The sequence below is a fragment of the Colias philodice genome, chromosome 23 (genome assembly GCF_061535455.1).
Source record: "Colias philodice isolate Cphi_HAF_F1 chromosome 23, ilColPhil1 Martin Lab GWU primary, whole genome shotgun sequence".
Classification (NCBI taxonomy): domain Eukaryota; kingdom Metazoa; phylum Arthropoda; class Insecta; order Lepidoptera; family Pieridae; genus Colias; species Colias philodice.
In genome coordinates, this window is record NC_143108.1 from 1,180,040 (window position 1) to 1,201,659 (window position 21,620).

The following is a 21,620-nucleotide window of genomic DNA, read 5'->3' on the forward strand; positions in this document are numbered from 1 at the left end:
CAAATTACTATAATTTACCTTGATTTGATTTGAATATGCATAGAATAGGAAATTAATAACACACATAGAGTGGCCATACACGGGCAGCTCGAGCAGTTAATGGCTGAGTGACATACACGGGCTGCTCGAGCAGTCAGTCGTTGACTGCTAGAGTTGTCACCACCAACTGCTCAGTTGGCTTAAAGCGGTTGCAACTGCTTGAGCAGTCATGTGTAGGGCAGTGAATGAATGACTATACACCGCGCGGTTGCGGCTTCAAGCAGTCGGCCTCAACTGCTTGAAGCAGTCTGTTTACGGCCGCCCATAGGGGTTCAAACTTTCAACATATGAGAGATTCATTCATTATCCACAACATATTATCATAAGATCTTATGGATAACATTCAAGTTAAAATAGAAATTGTAAAATTTTCTCATGTGCATTATAATATTATCTAAAACAATACTTACATATTGTACATTACCGACATGAAACGTTATGTAATAATAATATGTTAATGATAATAACTCACATGGAATTTTTATCATGAACAGGATGGTGTGATTATTTTATTAAAATATTATATTTCTAAGCAAGATTATATTGCATTTGGTAATTGTTCCAAAACTTATATGGCAAATAGCGCATTTCCTATATTATGTTTTGTACTGAGGTTATATTGCATTTGGTAATTGTTCTACAACAAATATAGCAAATAATGTATATATCTCCTTTGGTTCAGTGGTTATAGCTCAGAATGAAAAGCTCAGTATTGGGTTCAATTTCTGATAGAGACTAGGAAATGTCTTAGTTAGTATTAAATGAAGTAAATGAAGAATCTTATTTGTCTGTATTTACTTCATTTAATTATTAATAATCACATTGACAAACCACCAAAATTTATGTATTTGTTGAATCGGAGCCCCCATTAAACATTGCTATAATTCTGTTTTTCATCAAAGAAAACAGCAGCTAGATGACAGACAGACGGCCAGCAGAGGCTTTATTATAATAATAAATATTTAATATACTTAATAAAAAATAAAAAAGAGTTTCTAACCTTACATACAGAACCCCAAGAAGGATAAAGCTGCATGAATCACTACAAAACAAAGTCGCTTTCTCTGTCCTTTAGTATATAATTTATTAGGTTTTAGATAAAGCGGGCGAAGCCGCGGGCGGAATGCTAGTTACTAATAAAACATGATAAAAAATTATATGAAATGTACTATATACAGGAAAAAATTCAATTTACAACTATATTGTATTATAATAAGTACGTAATTTTAATCTTGATAAACCATTTCAATGTCATATTATGGCAAAAAATTGTTTACTGAATATAATATTTTGTTTGTTATTATTATTTAACTAGAATTTTTTATTTTATGTAATTGGTGGTTTCCTGCTGATCCTTTGAAGATGTTTATCAGAAAAAAAAATATATACTTAAGCTTTTTAGGTACTTATTAGACCGAATAAACCTTGCCAACAATTAGGCTAATTTGCAAGTGCTTTTTTGAATAAATATATAAATAAATTTAAATATTTTTTGTAACTAGATAAAAGGCAAGCATACTTTTAAACATTTTTTATACATAAATGAATACGAAGCTAGAATAAAAAATATTTCATTGTGCAATATTTTCCATTATTATTGGAAATTAGAACCCTACCCACGAGAGTAATTGACGTGGAATATAATCACTGCGCCAAAAGGTTATTTTTATATCACGCTTGCTTCGCCCCGGCTTCGCCCGTGGTACATATTTACATTTCCTCTACATAAGAACCATCCTTGGACTTCCACAAACATTAAAAAAAAAGAATTATCGAAATCGCTTCAGCCGTTCACACGTGATACCGTGACAACGCGAAACGGGTTTCATTTTTATATAGTAGGCTTTAATTAAGGTAGTAGGTTTGTAATCTAAGGTAGGTATGTATAAATAAAACTTGCGTTGTGTTAAACTTTCCTGTAAATGACTGATATTTCTTATATCCTGAAACGTGATAGCTTTCATCTTATCGTCTAGAATGGCTATATAATAAATATATTAATCATTTACGATCAATAGGAGTGGAGCAGCAATGTTGCAAAAATATTTCTTTTAAAAGCAGATGGAGTTGCGTGCGACAGCAATTCATAAGAAAGACGGAATTACGTGCGACAGCTAACAATATATTTGTAAGAAAATAGTATGAGCCAAACATTAGAATCCTTTCACATTGAGACTATTTATAATATAAGTATTTCAGTAATTACAGCAAGGCCGCATGTCACACCGATTGACGTAGTTGATGATTTGTTATTTGTTTCTCTAATGTTAACATCTTTATGTATTGAGGTGAAAAATCATGAAAGTCATCTATATTCTATGTAGAAATATTAAGAGAAATATGAAATGTTTTAATTGCTTCGTGTAGGTAATCCCTGAAACTTCGTATTGCCTCGTAGTTATAGTACTTACCTTATCTGTTACGAAAAACATATTTAAAAAAAATAGTAGTAAAATTATTTCAGAAAAAACTGTACGGTACTGGGCAAAAAGTAGCATAGCTGCTAAGCTGATTATAACACTATTAAATAATCTCTGTACCAAATAACAAAAATATAAGATAACTAGGTACGGAGTTTTTGCGTGAATGAGTTACAAACATCCATACACCCATATCCATCCTGACAAAATTATGTTTATGGTCTGTAAATATTATAGAAATAATAATACAGAGCTTCATTTATTAAAGAAGTTGCGTAGTGAACTAAAAATAATCTACATGTCATATTATTAAAAGCTATATTATGTACGCAAAAAGATATTTACGACTTCTAAAGGCGATGAAAAATCTAATAAAATATCGTTCACCTCGATTAGATGGTACGGCGCTGTTTATATTTAGAACTTTATATACTTCAGGGCCTCATGAACTCATGTACCACCTATAGTACCTACGGTATTTAAAATAAGGGCCACTCATGTATTTGAATATTGGATATAATTGAATTTCCCTGAATTGTTAATTTTTAACAATATGTAATACCATAGTAAAAAATTGCTCAGATACTACGTGAGTTAGATAAACAATCAAACACTTTCGCATCTATAATCCTGTTGATATTATAAACGCAAAAGTTTGTAAGAATGTTCGATGTTTGTTACTCTTCACGTTACTCTTACACAGAATTGGCTGACCGGATTCGTGTATAATTTGTTACACAGATAGATTTACGTAGGTAGGTAGATACCACGCGAAATCCAGCTAGGTCTAATATAAGTACGATTGTTTGTTAAACTACGTTTCCTTTCAGCCATCCGTCATGCTACCAATATGGACGTCAGAGTTTCTGCAAGCTGTATCAAGAATGGACCCCAAATTCATAGCCCTGCACTTACAAGAGGTTGGCGGCAAAGCATACGAGAAATCAATGCAATATGTCAAAGATTTTGTTCAGAGGCTCTGTGATTGTCCAGAACTCAGGCTGTTCGATAAGATACGGATCTATCTGGATGAAGACTTCAGCTCGCCTGAGAAGTTTACGGTAAGGATTTTTTTGGTATATCTGTATTCATTTTGTCGCATTTTTTGGTCTTATGTTGTTGATCATGTATTTCTTATTGAAATGAAATACACATGATTTATAAACGTATTCTAAAACAGAATATCAGTATGTAATAGGCGGAAGGTTATTTTAAGACTGGGTAATGGATATAAAAAGCTCTTTGAGGTACTAAAAGGGGTCAAATTCGATAGCTTATAAATAATTAAGAATAGGCGCGTTTTACCACTCACTGAAGATGTCCATAAAAGCCTATATAATTGACAGTTTTGACCTTTATTTTCTTACTTTATTTGTCAGTTTAACTGACGGATAAGCTAAACAGAACATATCTATATGTACTAATATTATAAAGCTGAAGAGTTTCTTTGTTTCTTTAAACCCGCTAATCTCAGGAACTACTGGCCCGATTTGAATAATTCTTTCGGTGTTAGATAGCCCATTTACCGAGGAAGTCTATAGGCTATATATCATCACACTAAGACCAAAAGGAGCTGAGCAATGCGGGTGTAACCGCGGAGCATAGCTAGTTGGTTATATTGTATTAATTTGTAATATATTGTCACTGTAATAATAAATAGATCTAGTATAACATCAAAGTAAGAAACAATTTCACAGCCAATTAACGATGACATCACTTCGCAAGCCTTTGCCACGATTTCATTTATGCAAGGAATGTCGGTATTTCACTAATTCATAATCGCTTCCTATTTCTATTGATAAGTGTTGTGTATGAGTCATTGGAGAATTTATGGTAATTATTAACAAAATGAATAAAATATTGCGATATGTACTAGCTTACGGCCCGCGGCTTCGTCCGCGTATTCAAAGGAAGTTCCATAGCAATGATACATATATGTATTTCAGCGCGAATAAAAGTAGCCTATCTCACTCTCTAGTCTAATATCTTCAGACACAAAATCATGACAAACAAAAACTCAAACACACTTTCGCATTTAAAATTGATGTAGTTAGTAGGCTTAGTACTTACCTCAAATGAAAAGGTAAATTATTATTAAAATGATACGATTTAAAAGAGCAACTACAGATTTTCCTGCCGGCTATTCTCTGTAGAAAATTCTTTCCGTACCTGTGGGTACCGGGGGTATATTTTAAATACTAATACTCAAAGTTAATAAATAAATGTTTGAGTTGGAATGACTAAGCCTTACTAAAACATAATAAATAGTTGACTTCAGTAACGTGTATGTAACTTAAAAATTCATGTCAAGTAAGCATGCCGAATTTTTTTACTATGTAAACCATTTTTTGGAACTTAACTACTATTTGTCAGTAAAAGCAAATAAGAATAAATTAGAACGATGCTTTGTCTTTTCACGATATTATATGCTTGTCAATTTGGTAATAAAATATTATGTAGGATTTTTATGGGTGTTCGTGAACAATTTGTTTCGTACCGAATATAATAATTCCATAATAAAAAAGAGCGTGTGTGCCGAGCACACTTGTCAGAAGTGAAACTTCTTTGGCAAGATTCAAAGATACCAAAATCGTCGCCTCACTCCATGACGTAACGGTATTGCATGACGCGATCTTGAAATTTTAATATCAACGCGACTAAAGAAGTTCACTTCGAAAAACAATTATTCACAACAAAACGAGTATTTTACAAAATTTAGAGTATTTACGAGCGTATTAGGAAATAGTGTTTATACATAATATACCTACCTATGTTTTATTCTTCCTGTGACACTGTGAGATTGGATCTTGAGATGACAACAAATGCGTCCCGCCATTTCAAAATACATTTGAATATTTCTATTCAACAAGGGTAGCAAGGTGTAAATGTATTATACCTAGGTATTTTGAGCACAGTATTTAATTATGTTTATAATCACTGTAAAAAGCTTTACAAATACAATCAAACATATAAACTTGGCTTTATCATATACTTAATAGGTTTATTAAATCCGTAAGCATCCATAAGCTATATCATATTGCAATGCTCTCGTTAAAAAGATATTTACACACATTTAAATGCTAATATAGTACTAATGACGTCAAAATAGCAGAATTCCAATACGTATATATATGTAGTAAGTTATGGCATGGTGCATGCATCTGTAACAATGTACAATGCAATACGTTTTAGGGATCCTTAGGCAATACTTAATAATTTTACTTTAATTTAGTCATAAGTTATCTCAACCATGTAACAAACTGTATTTCTGTGTATGTACAATAAAGAGTATTCATTCATTCATTCATTCATACTTAGTCTAGATACTATAGTCTATAGTCTACTAATATGAATACGAAAATTTGATGGTTGTTTCTTCCGAAACTTTTGAACCGATTTGAGATCGAAAGTATTTCACCAGAAAGCTAAATAACGGCGGCGGTAGCGGATAACTCCCGTTTGAATAGGCCTTAAGTGTATATTTTATTTTTATCTCGGGTAAAGTGGGCGGAGTCGATCGGTTAGTAATAACTAAAGCTGAAGAGTTTGTTTAGTTGACCGTACTACACTGGTTCGAAAGAAAAGCTATTTATAAATAATTTGGAAAATCCAAAAGTGCACGCCTCATAATTTTTTTTTAATAAATATTTATTAATTATTATTTTTGTTTATTTAATAACAATTAAACCACATCGAATCAGACCCTGAAAAATGAAAGGGTTCTATTCCTGAGCATACTCAAGCGTAAGAGAAAAAAAAAGACTCGATTAGTAAAGTATTTTGGTCGCTATCGTGTTAACAAGAAAAAGGATCCGCACATACAGACACACGGACGTCCAAGACAGAACTTTTTTAAACTGTTTTTTAACTAGTTTAAATAACAAAAATGACATCAAAAATATCATGAACGTTAAAAATAGTGTTTTTTCTTAATATGTGTGTGTATGTATTATCTTACAAGTGCAATGTATGATACATAAAGACATTTTAAGTTTGAAAAATCAGATGTTTTGCGCGAAGTGACAGTAGTACCCACCTCAACGCTTCGCTTATGAGGCGTGCAAAAGCTCAAGCTATAATCGGTAATATTACAGCCAATAGGCATAAAAATATTGTATTTTACGCGGGAAAATCATCTTTTATCGACTCCACATAAAAATACGTGTATTTTATCGATACGTAGAAGCAATACTATAAAATACGTATGAGAGGACATAAAAATTAAAAACTGCAATAAATATATTATCTGCTACTCAGGAATAATTTTGTTATTGTGCATTGCATTTATGATATAATTTATGTGTAGTGCATTTATGAATATAATTTTCAAAATCGGTCACGTATTTTTCGAGTTTAACTAATACAAACATGCATGAAATTTAATCCTATTAATTAAAAGATTTAAAACCTATATAATTTTACTGTTCACATACGATTATCAATAACTTTTTCCTTTTTACCGTATTTGAGCTGGAATGAGGCAGTGACCTCAATGCAATTAGCATGCTTCATGTGACGTCAGATTCCCTTTATAGGTGTACTAGCTGTTGCCCGCGACTTCGTCCGCGATTACGTCGTTTTTCGTCATTCGTCGTTTAAAAAAAATACGTGACACTTTATTTTTGAATGTTCCTAATTGTCTCTTATAAAAATAAACTACATTAAAATTGAATACTCTGATTAGAAAATCTTAAAATCGGAGGACATCGAAAATCTGAGGAAAACATGAATTTGATTTAAATTCTACATTACTTAGTAATTCAAATAAAAATCTAAATTAAATGTAGATTAACAGTTTGAGCGCATCATTATATAATATGTACCTAAGTATTAAATTACGTTAGTTTACATAGTAATTTTACTAAAAACACGATGACTTTCTTTCGCGCTCGGTACAACAAACTAAGCATGTTTGTGGTACGTGGCCCGCGTCACTTGACCCCCCGCGAGTTCCCCTCCGTTACTATGCGAAAATACCATTCGTCGCCCTACTGTAGGAAAAATTGTAATATTTTAAATTCGAGAAATATTGATTTCTTGTATTCGACTATTCGTTGTAGTCGAATACACAAGATAAAAAGTAAAACAACTAAAACCCAACTACGACAAAAAACGACGCTGAAAAAGTATAAAACAAAAGTTAAATTGATGAACTAATAAAGAAGCTATGAACGAAAAGATGTGAATTATATGCAATCAGCCCATGAATACAGGTAAAGTCACAAGCAAATGCTAGTAATATATATATATTCAAAATGTGCAAGTAAAAAGCTTTCAAATGATACCAAACACGGCATATTTATCTTAACTTTATTTTTTTACTCTGTATGTTTTGTCCGCTAGAGGGCGCCACATTAGATTTTGTGAAACCCCATATAGCCTATAACCAGCAGACAATTAAGACGCTTCTAATGATATGTCATTTGTCGAATTCTGATAAGTAGTTTAGAAGTTACGAGGGAACAGATGAACATACATACATACATACATACATACATACATACATACATACATACATACATACATAGCCTGTCAAAATCATAACCCTCCTTTTGCTTTGCCGTAGTCGGGTAAAAATATATTTGAAGAAACTTAGGTTGGCCTTCAGGCAAAAGGGATCCTATCAAATGATAAACTTGACCTTGTATCTTAAAAGTAAGCATGAAAGGATCCTCTGATAATTGTTGAGCACCAAAGGATCATTTAAAACGCACTACTATAAGAGCGAATATTGTCTAAGAACTGTTTAGATTGCACATGTTCCTCTAAAAGTAGTGATTTCAAAGGTTCTGGTGTATCTTCAAACGAAAGCCGACTCCTTACTCCTCTTTAAAGCATTACAAAAAGAACATACTACGTTAATATCGCCTATACAGAAGATGATCTGTAATCAATTGTGAGGTTATAAGCAAACCCACTTTTATATTTGTCGGACCACACCACCGAATTCGTAGATTGATCTTCTATGTTTACCTCTTAAGTCATTAAGACTGTCGAAATCTGTCTACAGTAAGACGGGCCTCTCGCTATTCGTCCGTTTCAAGAGACCAAATAGTTTCAATTCTTAATCTTTCATTAAACAAACTTATTAATCGTACTTGTCTCAAATAATCTTGTCTCAAATAATGGTAATATTCGCGTCCCTACTCTAGTCATTGCTTATGCTCATGTTCATCTTCAAGAGATCGAATAATATTATGGTGCACCCTATCATTTGTCAATCGGTCTTCATATTGAGTAAAAGTTTCAGATTATCGAGATAAAATATGCCATTTGCGATCAGCTGTGAGACGTTATACCCTCTCAGTAAAGGTTTCGGTCTCACAGGATAGTACATGCCGTTCGCGGTCAGCTGTGAGCCGCAATTCTCGTTGTGAAGCGGTTTCAGGTTCTCGGCATAACACAATATGTTGTTTTCGGTCAATAGTAAGCCTCTTACCTCTAACGATCCTTGAGAACTCTTATTTCTCATTTTCTTAGCTTTGCTCGAATTTCGATATAAAGATTTTTTAGGTGGCACTGATGCGAGTAAATAAAAATTAAGTTAAAACGGACTGAGAGTGTTATAATCATCAATCATCATCATCATCAATACATATAATAAAATTGTGGAAAAGCGATGTCTGTACAATGAAAATATGTAGAAAAAAATTAGCAGGTGTTATTATTAAATCGATCTTGAACCCAAAACTGTAGTTAAAAATTTTTTTGTCTGTTTGTCTGTATGTTTGTGCACGCTAATCTCAGAAACGACTTATCCGATTTAGATGCGGTTTTCACTAATGTATTGTGGTAATCTTCATTTAACAGTTAGTGTTTATTTCATGTCAATCGGTTCATAAATAAAAAAGTTATGACAATTTATAAGTAATCACGGCGAACATTTGCTAAGGCATTCTATTGTACACTGTACAGTGTACGATAAAACGTAATTTATCTGTTATACGCTACAGTTATTCCTTTACATGTCCAGATGATCATATCAAAATTCCCCAAGGGTTTGGGGGTAAGCTGAGGTAGTAGGGGGGCGGGGTCAAATTAACATTATGGTTACTTCTAATAGGTAAATTTTCCACACAAAATGTCCTTTAAATTATGTCGTATTATATTTTTAACCCCCGACGCAAAAAGACGGCGTGTTATGTGTTTGACTGCTATGTATTTCTGTGTGTGTGTGTGTGTCTGTCTATGGCACCGTAGCTGGCTAACAGGTAAACCGAATTAACAATTTATAAGTAATCACGGCGAACATTTGCTAAGGCATTCTATTGTACACTGTACAGTGTACGATAAAACGTAATTTATCTGTTATACGCTACAGTTATTCCTTTACATGTCCAGATGATCATATCAAAATTCCCCAAGGGTTTGGGGGTAAGCTGAGGTAGTAGGGGGGGCGGGGTCAAATTAACATTATGGTTACTTCTAATAGGTAAATTTTCCACACAAAATGTCCTTTAAATTATGTCGTATTATATTTTTAACCCCCGACGCAAAAAGACGGCGTGTTATGTGTTTGACTGCTATGTATTTCTGTGTGTGTGTGTGTGTCTGTCTATGGCACCGTAGCTGGCTAACAGGTAAACCGAATTAGATGCGGCTTTTTTTTGTTAGGCAGCATATTTTCCGACGCTGGTTCTTAGATAAATTGTATCGAAATCGGTTCATCCACTTATTATACCTACATAGGGGTAAAAGTGGGAATGAAAAAAATGATATAATAATTTATTTTTAAAGATCGTTGGGAAGTTTATGAAATTATTTATTCCTTTTTCTATACACTTTTCTTCGTCTAAACGGTTAAGTTACGTGCTCCCTCTCTCTCTCTTCAGCCTTTAGTTACGTGCGTGAGACAGGAAACATCTAATTAGGATTTGTTGCTGGATTTGATAAAAATTGAGTATCGATTAAGCTGATCAGTGGCTACACCATACATTATTAAAAACATCCATTTAAGAAAGGAAGGAAATAGAATTTGCTCCTCTCCCCCCCTGGTTCCTAAAAAATAATATGATATAATTTAAAAGAAATTTTACGTAGAATTAGTTAGGCATTTCTTTTTTGATTTTCGATATTATATACTAATCATAATTTTTAATTACAATATTATGTAGTAACTATTTGGTATAGGTTAGGCATTTCATTTCTTGATTTTCTTTAATAAGTTGGTACGTAAGTTTTTTAGCTCAGTTTAGTAAGAAATTTTAATAACAATTCTTTTAATTATTTATGGTAGTACGTATTTACTCAATAATTGTATGTTAAGTAGTAATTCAGCATGGGCGTAGCCACGGTGGGGCTGGGTGGGGCGCTTACCCTGGCTTTGATCTGGTAGGTACCAATTGTGAAGGGGAGTGGGCGTGGGCGTTGGCGTGGGCCTGGGAGTGGTCGTGGGAGTGGAAGCATGAAAATAAAAACAATTATTGTTGCCCCACCCTGAGCCCATGGTCATAGGTCCCATAGTCACTATTCCACGCGGACGAAGTCGCGGGCACAGCTAGTAGACAAATATAATCAGAAAGCTTTGAACTCCTAAGCTCAACCATAAAAGATAGACATTAATTATGATGTCGGGAGATATTTTTTATATAATATGGAGAACATTTCTTTCATACTAATAATTGTACCAAGTTTCGTTTAAATCCGTCGAGTAGTTTTTGTTTCTATAACGGTTATACAGACAGACAGACGGACAAAAATTTTTGGCGTCAGTGTCGATCCCTAATCACCTCGTGATAGTTATTTATTCATATAATTAGATGCCAATTTCCATGTAACGTTAAATTCGACTATACAATAACTAACAGACAACGCAGGTTACTCTCGTTTCCGTAAGTTGAGGCGGCTACATATTCGGTCCTCATAACTTCACTTTTTGTGAACGAAACGACAGCGCGGTTTAATTCGATGCCAACACCATCAAAAAAAGGAAATATTTTTAATTGTGAAAAAATATTATGATTTACACTATTAATACTATTTTAACATTAACACAAAATATAAGATTGTGAGTGTGTAAAAATAAATCCAGCTAGTTTCACATCAAACTTATGTTTTTAATTAGGTATACGACATGAAAATATATTAATTACCAAGCAATAATCATACAGGTAAATACTGAACAAAAGTATTAACAGTCAAAGTATATTTTTACTTACAACATGTAAATGATGAAGGAATAATAATTATCAACGAACTAACCTTTTTGTATTATTGTTTATAAATATAAATTCATAAACAATAAATTTATAAAGAATAGAAAAAATTCGACCACTAAAGAATGCTGGTTCGAGTCCCGCCTCGTTATCGAATTTTTAAAACACGAAGATTTTTAAAAATGTAACCAATGAACACAATCAATATAAGATTAACTGTAATGGTGTCTAGTTTGACTTAAAATAATAAACATCTACCCTCACTTTTAAAAATGTAGTATATTCACACGAATTATAAGCGCACCTTATAGGGAAGGGAAGATATGGGTTAAAGAGTTAAATAAATAAATAACATAATTATATTTAAATTATTAATTTTTAACATTGTGTTCAGTAGTGTTAACATGTAAATTGATTTGATTTTTACGAAATCTCATAGATGGCGCTGTTTCAAATTTGTATACTAATAAATTCATTAAACTGATTCTCTGCCCAAATTACGTAAATGACATAGTTTTTATTGTGTAAAGCTAGATAATAGCATGGCTTACCCGAAACCAACATTTAAACATGAGTCTTTAGATTGTACGCTGTCGTAATACACGGAATACGTAAGAAAAAAAAAGGTTCACAGCTCCTCCCCCGGAGGTGATAGCATGATAATATGTTTAAAAAAGCCTCACCCGACCTGTTAGTAATATTCATGCAAAATTTGAAGTCAATCTATGCAGTACTTTTCGAGATTAGCCTGGACAAACATACAGACAAACAGACAAACAGACAAACAGACAAACAGACAAACAGACAAAAATTCTAAAAACTATGTTTTTGGCTTCTATATCGATTATAGATCATGGATTATGTATTCTTTTAAAAAAATATTCAATGTACAGTTTTGACTTTCCTACGATTTTATTATATGTATAGATATAATATGTACTACATACATATATATGAGTGTGACGTCACAAAACGGTATAACTAGTCTGGTCATAAGTTCTGTCATTATGTTAGATTTTCAAATTTTTAATGTTTATCGCAAATTTCTTTTTCACGTTCGATTTTTGATTATTTTACGCGTTAAAAAACGACACACTTTATTAGAATAACGTATTTGTTACAATGTAGTGGACGCAAAAAGAAGACAGAGTCGCTGTTCTCGCTCTGCATCGTAGCGGTTACGCGCCAAGAGAAATTTTCAGTGTGCTTTAAAATTTACAAATAACACAGAGATTTTTTAATGCACTATAAAACGATTTAAGTAACATTTAAGAGTAGAAGATAGGAATAGAAGTGGTCTTTGTCGTACGATTTGGACGACAGCAGTGATAAATGCAGTAAAGGTGCGAATAAGAAAAAGTCCGGTCCGAAATCGAAAACAGTTAGCACTGCAGATGGGCCTTAGCAGTACCACAGTTAAAAGGGTGTTGAACGAGGACCTAGGACTATGGGCTTATTGTAGAAAAACATCGCATCTTCTTAACACACGCCTGAAGAAATTAAGACAGGATTAATGTCGCGCTTTACTTAAACGATACGCGAGAAAAATGTATCGTGAAATCCTGTTTTCAGATGAAAAAATTTTTACAGTGGAGGAGTGCTGTAACAAACAGAATATTAAAGTGTATACCCACAGTAGTGAAGAAGCGTGTCAACGTGTATTTCGAGTCCATCGCGGCCATCACCCCTTATCAGTAATGGTTTTCCTGGAAGTGTCTTATTTTAGCCTAACAGAGGTGTTTTTCTGTGAAAAGGGTGTGAAAATAAGTTCCAGTGTTTACCAAAATACGGTCCTGACAAACCTCGTAAAACCTCCTTCTCAGACCATGTTAAAAAATCAGCACTGGGTATTCCAGCAGGACTCAGCACCTGCCCACAAAGCCAAGAGTATCCAAAATTGGCTGGCCGCCCATCAGATTGACATCATTCGTCATGAAGATTGGTCATCTTCTAGCCCGGACCTGAATCCTCTAGATTATAAAATCTGGTAATATTTAGAGGAGAGAACCTGCGCTAAGTCCCACCCAAATTTGGAGTCACTCAAAGCATCCATTATTAAAGTAGCTGCTGAAATAAACATGGACACGGTGCGTGCTGCGATTGACGACTGGCCGCGGAGGTTGAAAGCTTGTATCGCAAAACATGGATGCCATTTTGAATAATTTTTATACGAAATTATTAAGGGATATGTAAGGCGCGGGTCAAACACAAGCGGCGCGGGCGCGGGCGTGCCATAAGCGCACCTCTTGAATCTGTTTTGCACCACGTCCTTCTTATACATTTTGTATGAAAGAATTTTGGAAAGGCGACGAGGCGGCACGCCACGGTTGCGCCGCGGGCGTACCGCAGGCGTACCGCAGGCGCGCTTCCCCCATCGCATCCAAATAGAGGTCAATTCACGGTCATACACAATCAAAAACAAATCGGGTGGTAGGAGACGGTAGCCTGTCAGTCAAAAATGTGTTCTCTCTGTGTGGAATTATATAGAGCTGCTATTACATACCCTTCTTCGTTTTATTTTTAAAGGTGAATTGAATTAATCGATGAAATGATTTACACAGGTGATGGCAGTAGGGAAAGTGAAAATGAAGAAGAGCATAATGAAAGTTCCCATGTATTTACAATGTCAGAAATAAAGATAATCCTGATTTTGATTGTGTTTTTTATTTATTTGTAATTGTAATAATATTGTGGAATGATCAGTACTGTAAATACTTTTGAACTGAGATTTTAATGATAAGATTTATATGGTTTAAATGTAAACCTGTGTTTGAAAACCATATTTTATCTATACTAATATTATAAAGAGGAAAGGTTTGTATGTATGTATGGTTTTCACGCATAAACTACTGGACCGATTTTGATGACATTTGGCACAGATAATCTTTAGACCCTGAGAAAGAACATAGGCTACCTTTTATTGCGAAATATGTACCACGGGCGAAGCCGGGGCGGACCGCTAGTACAATATAAATTTTGTGTTATTTTAACCTTCTTTTCTTCCATCATTACACCAGTACTACTTTAAAATTACTTTAAAAGTACTATAAAATTTTCCAAGTAAATTCCAACATTTCCAACAAAGATATATTTGCAATCGTGGGGTTATCCTCGCTATTTACTTACAAGGAATTATCAAAACAAAATCGTTACTTTCAAATTAATGTTAAACTCTTTTAGCACAAAAAACATAATTTTACTAAATTATGCATGAAGAAAATGCATTTAACCACTCTATATAAATATCATTTTCGGACGCCAACAGCGCGCCCGCGGTGCGCCCGATGCGCGCCGCGCCGCTTGTATATGTCCCGCGCCTAAGCTTTATTGCCACATATAAAACAATAAATATATAAAAGTAACTTTTTGTTTATTCAATAAAACATATGTGACAGAACTTATGACCAGACTAGGTATATTGTAATTGTGTGCTTGTGTTTTGAGGTTCTTGTTTTCTAAATGGAATTAAGCATTATAAGTATAGATTAAAAAAAAGGAAAATATTCGATCACGAGGCGGGATTCGAGCCCGCATGCCTTTACCTCTCTGCTACCCGTGATCGCGCCAGAGCAATCGAACGGACACCCAAAAAAAAAAAATAATGTGACAGATAAGAATGCTAATTGATACCTATCTCATACTTAGCTCTAGAGAAATTTCTATAATGAAAGTAGGTAACCTAAATCTTTATATATAAAAATGAATCGCAAAATGTGTTGGTAAGCGCATAACTCCAGAACGGCTGAACCGATTTCGATAATTCTTTTTTTATTATATTCCTTGAAATAAGAGGGTGGTTCTTATGTAGAGAAAACGTAAACATGTACCACGGGCGAAGCCGGGGCGGACCGCTAGTTATAGCATAAAACATTACCTATCCACCCCTGGTAATCTATGTCAATTGATCTATTACTTATCAGTTTAATTAAATTATTATCTATGTTAATTTGTATGTAGGTACATATTATATGTTTGTACAAATTACTATCTATCTATCACACTATTTCCCAGGAAAGACTGAACACATTTCCATGCTATTCACGTCTGCCCCATTATTTTTTTAAACCCGTTAGAAAAGAAAACGGTACCCTCCTTTTCGCAGTCGGTTAACAATGCAATTAACACCTTGCGAACATAAATCTTATGACGTCACACCTACGTAGGAATATATCCGTGAAGCCTTATGAGTACTGTGACGTCAGAGAATGCGGGTATTTTGAGAATTGCTTTTCCTTATTGTAATGATTTTGAGTTATTAATGGATTTTATACGTTAATGTTGTGAGGAGGAATTGTTAAATCATGCATTATATTTACGGAGTTAAACATACATTTTTGGTTAACAAAAATTATTTAAAATAATAAAAAAGTGAAAGTGAAGTCCCATGTCCCCTAGTGGGGTAAGGGGCATGCATCTGCATGCATTATACACCTGTTTCACTGATCGATTTTCTTTACGGACAAGTAGGTGATCAGCCTTCTGTGTCCTACCAGACCAAGACATTTTTTTTTCTTCGTCTCCACCGGGAATCGAACCCAGGACCCTTCGGTGTTACGCTCACGCGTCAACCACTGTACCGAGGAGGCGGTCAATAATAATAAAGTGGCTTATAAATAAAGCTGAGACTTTATGCATTAAAAGGTTTGTGATATTAAAGTAGTAAGACAGGGTTTAACTTTAAGCGCGGGTTCTCTTTAATCTGGTATTGTCGTATTTCATATAGACAACTATTAAAGTGACAGATCCCTGGTTTAAAGTTAGACTGTGTTTAAAATGTTTTAAAGTGAAACTTTTATTACATCGTCTCAAACTTTTTGGTCTGTGTAGCGCATGTCGCGTGACGGTCGAACCGTACGATAATTATCGTACAAATACGATAATTTTGTGCCTAAGTTTCACTTTTGCCGTGGTTTCATTCAAATTCAAAAATGTTGTGTGGTTTTACACAACATTTTTGTGTTAAAGTAAGTTTAATTCATTTTCTCTCATAAATAAAACGTAAATAATAAGGCAAGGAATAAAAACGTTATTAATTTAGTACTACAAGTTAATTATCGTGCGATAATAATTGCGTTTTTATAACGTTGTGAAGTGTAAATTAAATATGAGTGCCATAAACAGATAGACTAGTTAAGGCGCTTTTAAACAGGTTTTCGATGTGAAGTTATTAAATAAGTATGAACAAACAAAAACTCTGTAATATAAGAAAGCTTTTAATGTATGTCCTTTTTGAAGGGAATGAAGAGTAAAATTTCAAGATCGCGTCATGGCAATACCGTCACGTCGTGGAGTAAGGCGACGATTTTGGTATCTTTGAATCTTGGCTGGCACTTCTGAGCTTCTAACATGAGTGTTTTGATAAATCATACATATTATACAAGCTCTTCAGCTTAATAATATTATATTAGTATAGATGTTATTCATTAATATTGTTTTGATCAAGCTCTTTACGCTACGCTTACCTTTTGTGTCAGCCTAGTGAAAAATAGGATTACCCTATGAACTAGTTTGAGTCATTGCTTCTGTGCTATTCCAATAGATCCTTTCAGTCTGTTTTGCCATTCGTATGTAGTATTTTGAACGGCTGAACCAAGTTTAATAGGACTCTCGTTGCATAATAGTAGAGTTTGTATATGTGGTCATTTTATACGAGCATTATATATTCATTTTTAATCGTCGTAAGCATAAATTGAATTAAGTAAAAAAACAAAGAAAATATAAAAATTACTTGTAACGTATCGTATGTTTGTGTAGCCCTTATAAAATAATCATATCGTAATTGAGTTAACATTTATGGCAATTACAACTTTATTGTACGCTTGGAATGTCAGTCTTAATTAATATTTTTCCTAACACAAATAATTGAATAATTTAATTCCTATAAGAATAAATTAAAAAGATAAGAATTATAGATTAACTAGATTTCGGGTTCGCCCGCGTTTTCAAAGGAAAACCCGCATAGTTCCCGTTCCCGTGGGATTTCCGGGATAAAACCTATCCTATGTGTTAATCCAAGTTACCCTCTATATGTGTGCTAAATTTCATTGTAATCGATTCTGTAGTATTTTCGTGAAAGAGAAACAAACACACACATCCTCACAAACTTTCGCATTTAGATATAATATTAGTTAGTAGGATAGGATAGGATAACTCTGGGATGCATGTTAGCGTACTCATCCAGTTAGTTAAATAGGTAATTGTTATTTATTTATAAGTAGACTTGATTTGTAGACTGGATTGAAATTCCGCTTTGGATAAAATAAACAAACTATGATGTTTTAAATGCTCTGATTGAATAAGCTGAGTATTAAGGCTAAAAACGGATTAAAAATAACATAAAAAAATATGCATTACGGCTTTAGTAAACCTAATTAGTGTATGTTTAAGGTTTCTTTACAAACGTTTATGAGATTCCAGAAGTTTGAGTTAAGGGCCCATACTCCATAGTAGGTAGGGAATGCAATCCCGATCCCGCGGGATCCCGATCTCGCGAGATCTCGTGTAATTTTTCGGGATCAATCCCGACGCATTATATGACGAGATCCCGTTCGAGATTGACGGGATTGGGCGGCAGTGGTCAGCGACGCAACACACAACCACTCGGGGCGCAAGCGGCTTCTAAAAGTCCTTTTGCACGTATATCCACGTCCACGAGCTTAGACAAATTAGAATCTACCATTAAAAAAGAAATGGATTTGTTTGAGTGTGGAGGAACAAGGGGGCGATTTTTGCAGTTTGCATACAGGGGGTACCTAATCGTGAAGTATGCACAGGCGATTATTCCATAACTATTATAGATAACAAAAAACTTTAAACTGATTTTGAAAGTACACCTAATGAGTAAAATGACAATAAGAACTTTTTTAAAGTAAAACGAGAAATATCCAAAAATGTTACATGAAACGCTCCCATACATTTGATTTCCCATACATGTTGTATTCAAAGCAAATGTTCGAAATGGCATCCTCGATATGGAATACCATTGTATTCCACATCGAGGTCTATTTACAGTTTCTGAATGAACTTTCATTAAAATTAGCGAAGTAATTAAAGCATAAAATCAAATAAAAAAGCAAAACCTTTCATATTAAATGTATGAAATAGTCATATTTCATACTAAATATATGGGAGCGTTTCAAGTGACATTTTTGGATATTTCTCGTTTTATTTATAAAAAGTTAATAATGTCATTTTACTCGTTAGGTAAAGGGCTTTCGATATCAGTTTAAATTTTTTTTTAAATCTGCAATAGTTACGGAATAATCGCCTGTGCACACTTAACGATTACACCCTGTATAATTGCTTCGCCAGTGGCGAATCGCCGCGCTATTGCCAACCAGCGTTGAGTCGGAGAGGGCATTCTCAGCAGCGGGGTACATTGCAACGGACGTTAGATGCCGTTTAGCAGATGAAACTATTAATACCCTTTGTTTTTTAAGGAGTCATTTAACATTTTCAAAATCACTTTTTTTCCTAATTTCCTTGAAATAAGCTTATTGTTTTGATTACCTAATTTATCTTCGTTAATTTCTTTACAACCTGATTATTATTTAGTTGCTAAGATTAAAGAATAAAGGTTTTTATTTTCTTTCGAGTAATATGTTATTTGAGTTAACCTTACAAATCACAAACAAGCAGTTATTAGCTTTTTCAGTCATCTGAACTCAACATTTTTTTTAAATTAGACGGGATCCCGAAAATTCCGGGATCCCGCGGGATTGATATTTCTAATCCCGCGGGATCCCGAATTTGCAATCTCGAGTCGGGATTGCATTCCCTAATAGTAGGTGAAAACGGAAAAATGGACTATGAGCTATAATTGAAAATATTGAAGTTTTTTCGCACTGAAATTTCTAATATGTATAATGTATTACAGAAGGTATGTGTGATGGGATGACTGTTTCCAAAACAAGATTGGAAACATTATGCTCGATAAAAAAAATCTTGTAGTTACCTCTAAAATCCATACTAATATTATAAATGCGAAAGTAACTCTGTCTGTCTGTCTGTTACTCAATCACGCCTAAACTACTGAACCAATTTGCATGAAATTTGGTATGAATATATTTTGATACCCGAGAAAGGACATAGGCTACCTTTTATTGCGAAATAATATGTACCACGGGCGCAGCCGGGGCGGACCTCTAGTATCATATAAATGCTCATTTATACAACCGTATTTCTCGATTTCGTGACTGTTTTAGATTTAGAAAATACTAAATATTTTCATTCACTTGTTGAAAAAATGTGAATGGCGCTTAGGATTTTTAGTTTCGAGCACGTTGATTCCATACTAAACGCAGATCCCCTCACCCCTTACCTAAGGCGCGAATAGCTGAATTTTCGCTGACCGCCTAAGAAAAAACTGTTCTTAAGAAAAAACTGAAAATGGAATCGATAAATAATGATGTTTTACAATACCATTACAAATGTTTGCAATATCATTTTTGTATTACAATGTAATTCGAACATGCTGTAACATGCAATGCAAAGCACAAAATGTATATTTACGTACTATCGTAAATATAAGTACATATTTATTTTTTACTAGCTGCTCCCCGCGGTTTCACCCCCGTGGCTCCGCTCCTGTTGGTCGTAGCGTGATGATATATAGCCTATAACCTTCCTCGCTAAATGATCTTTCTAACACCGAAAGAATTTTTTTAAATCGGACCAGTAGTTCCCGAGATTAGCGCGTTCAAACAAACAAACAAACTTTTCAGCTTTATAATATTAGTATAGATGATAGGTATGGGAATTCTTGTAAGTGAAAAATTACTTCATTTGAAAGATATGTTACTAAAATTTGGCACAGTTTCTGATATTATGTCTAAAGAATTAACTCGAGTGTTGAGATATTTACTATAGTTATGAAATTATTTAAAGAATTTTGTGTTTGTTAATTTGATAATTTGTATACCTCTAATGCAACAATTGGCTTATTTGTAAATTATCTGTGTGTTTATGTTATTACAAATAGCTTAGTCATTTGTAAACATTTTCTGTTTACAATTGTATTATTGTATACACATTTTAATTCATTATCATTGTGCTATGCTTAAATTCTTTTATATGTAATATATTATAATACGTGTATGTGTGTATATATATTATAGTATATTATTATGTCTATAATTTACATTATACTATTAATATTGTATATATTTTCTTTTCTTTAATTAAAATATATTATGACGAAGTATTGCTCTCGGGGCTCACTGAAAATCGGTGCTGTGACGTTTTTTTGTTTACGTCACAGATGTTCACCGAGTGATTTCCCCTTTTAATGGCATCATGCTTCACAGACTACACACTTCAATGTGTATTTTTAAGTATTGTAGTAAGTAAGTATTATAAGTATTGTATAAATTGCTTTGAATTATGTACGTGTGAGGCTATGTGCCATTAAATAAACGTTTTTTTCTTTCTTTCTTTCTTTCTTCTTTCTATGCGACAACTATGAATTAATTTTGTGACGTCACAGGTGTCAATCGAGTTAATAATGTAACAGTGCATTTACATCAAATGAATATAGAGCTAGAACGAGCATTCTTTTATCTTTTAGTGTAAACGACAACTCGTATTCAGTGTTGTTCAGTAATAGAACATTGCATAGAATCTTTTCGAACGCACTAAGAACAACGAAAGAACGCTACGCCTGTTGACATTTAAAGAATTTGACACTGGGGTTAGAATGACCATTCGCTCGCATTTGATGGAAATGCACCGTTACTCAAGTAATTAAACCACAATAAAACGGCTCTTGTTGGTCTTAGCGTAATGATATATAGGTAGCCTCTCATCTTACAAGATAAATGGGCTATCTAACACCGAAAGAGTTAAGAGAAACAGAAAACAAACAAAGAAACTCTTCAGCTTTATCTATACTAATACTATAAAGCTGAAGAGTTTGTTTGTTTGAACGCGCTAATCTCAGGAACTACTGGTGTGATTTGAAAAATTCTTTCGGTATTAGATAACCCATTTATCGAGGAAGGCTATAGGC

The 21,620-nt window shown here is 33.8% G+C and overlaps 1 protein-coding gene across 1 annotated transcript in view; it reads left to right on the plus strand.

The window, feature by feature from the left end:
• The window catches only part of 5PtaseI (inositol polyphosphate-5-phosphatase A), a 32,107-nt gene that overhangs the window by 1,048 nt on the left and 9,439 nt on the right, over window positions 1-21,620 (plus strand). Inside the window, exon 2 of the mRNA XM_089709808.1 lies at window positions 3,290-3,520. Within this exon, the coding sequence (XP_089565934.1) occupies window positions 3,290-3,520 (231 nt within the window). The remainder of the gene's footprint in view (window positions 1-3,289; window positions 3,521-21,620) is intronic.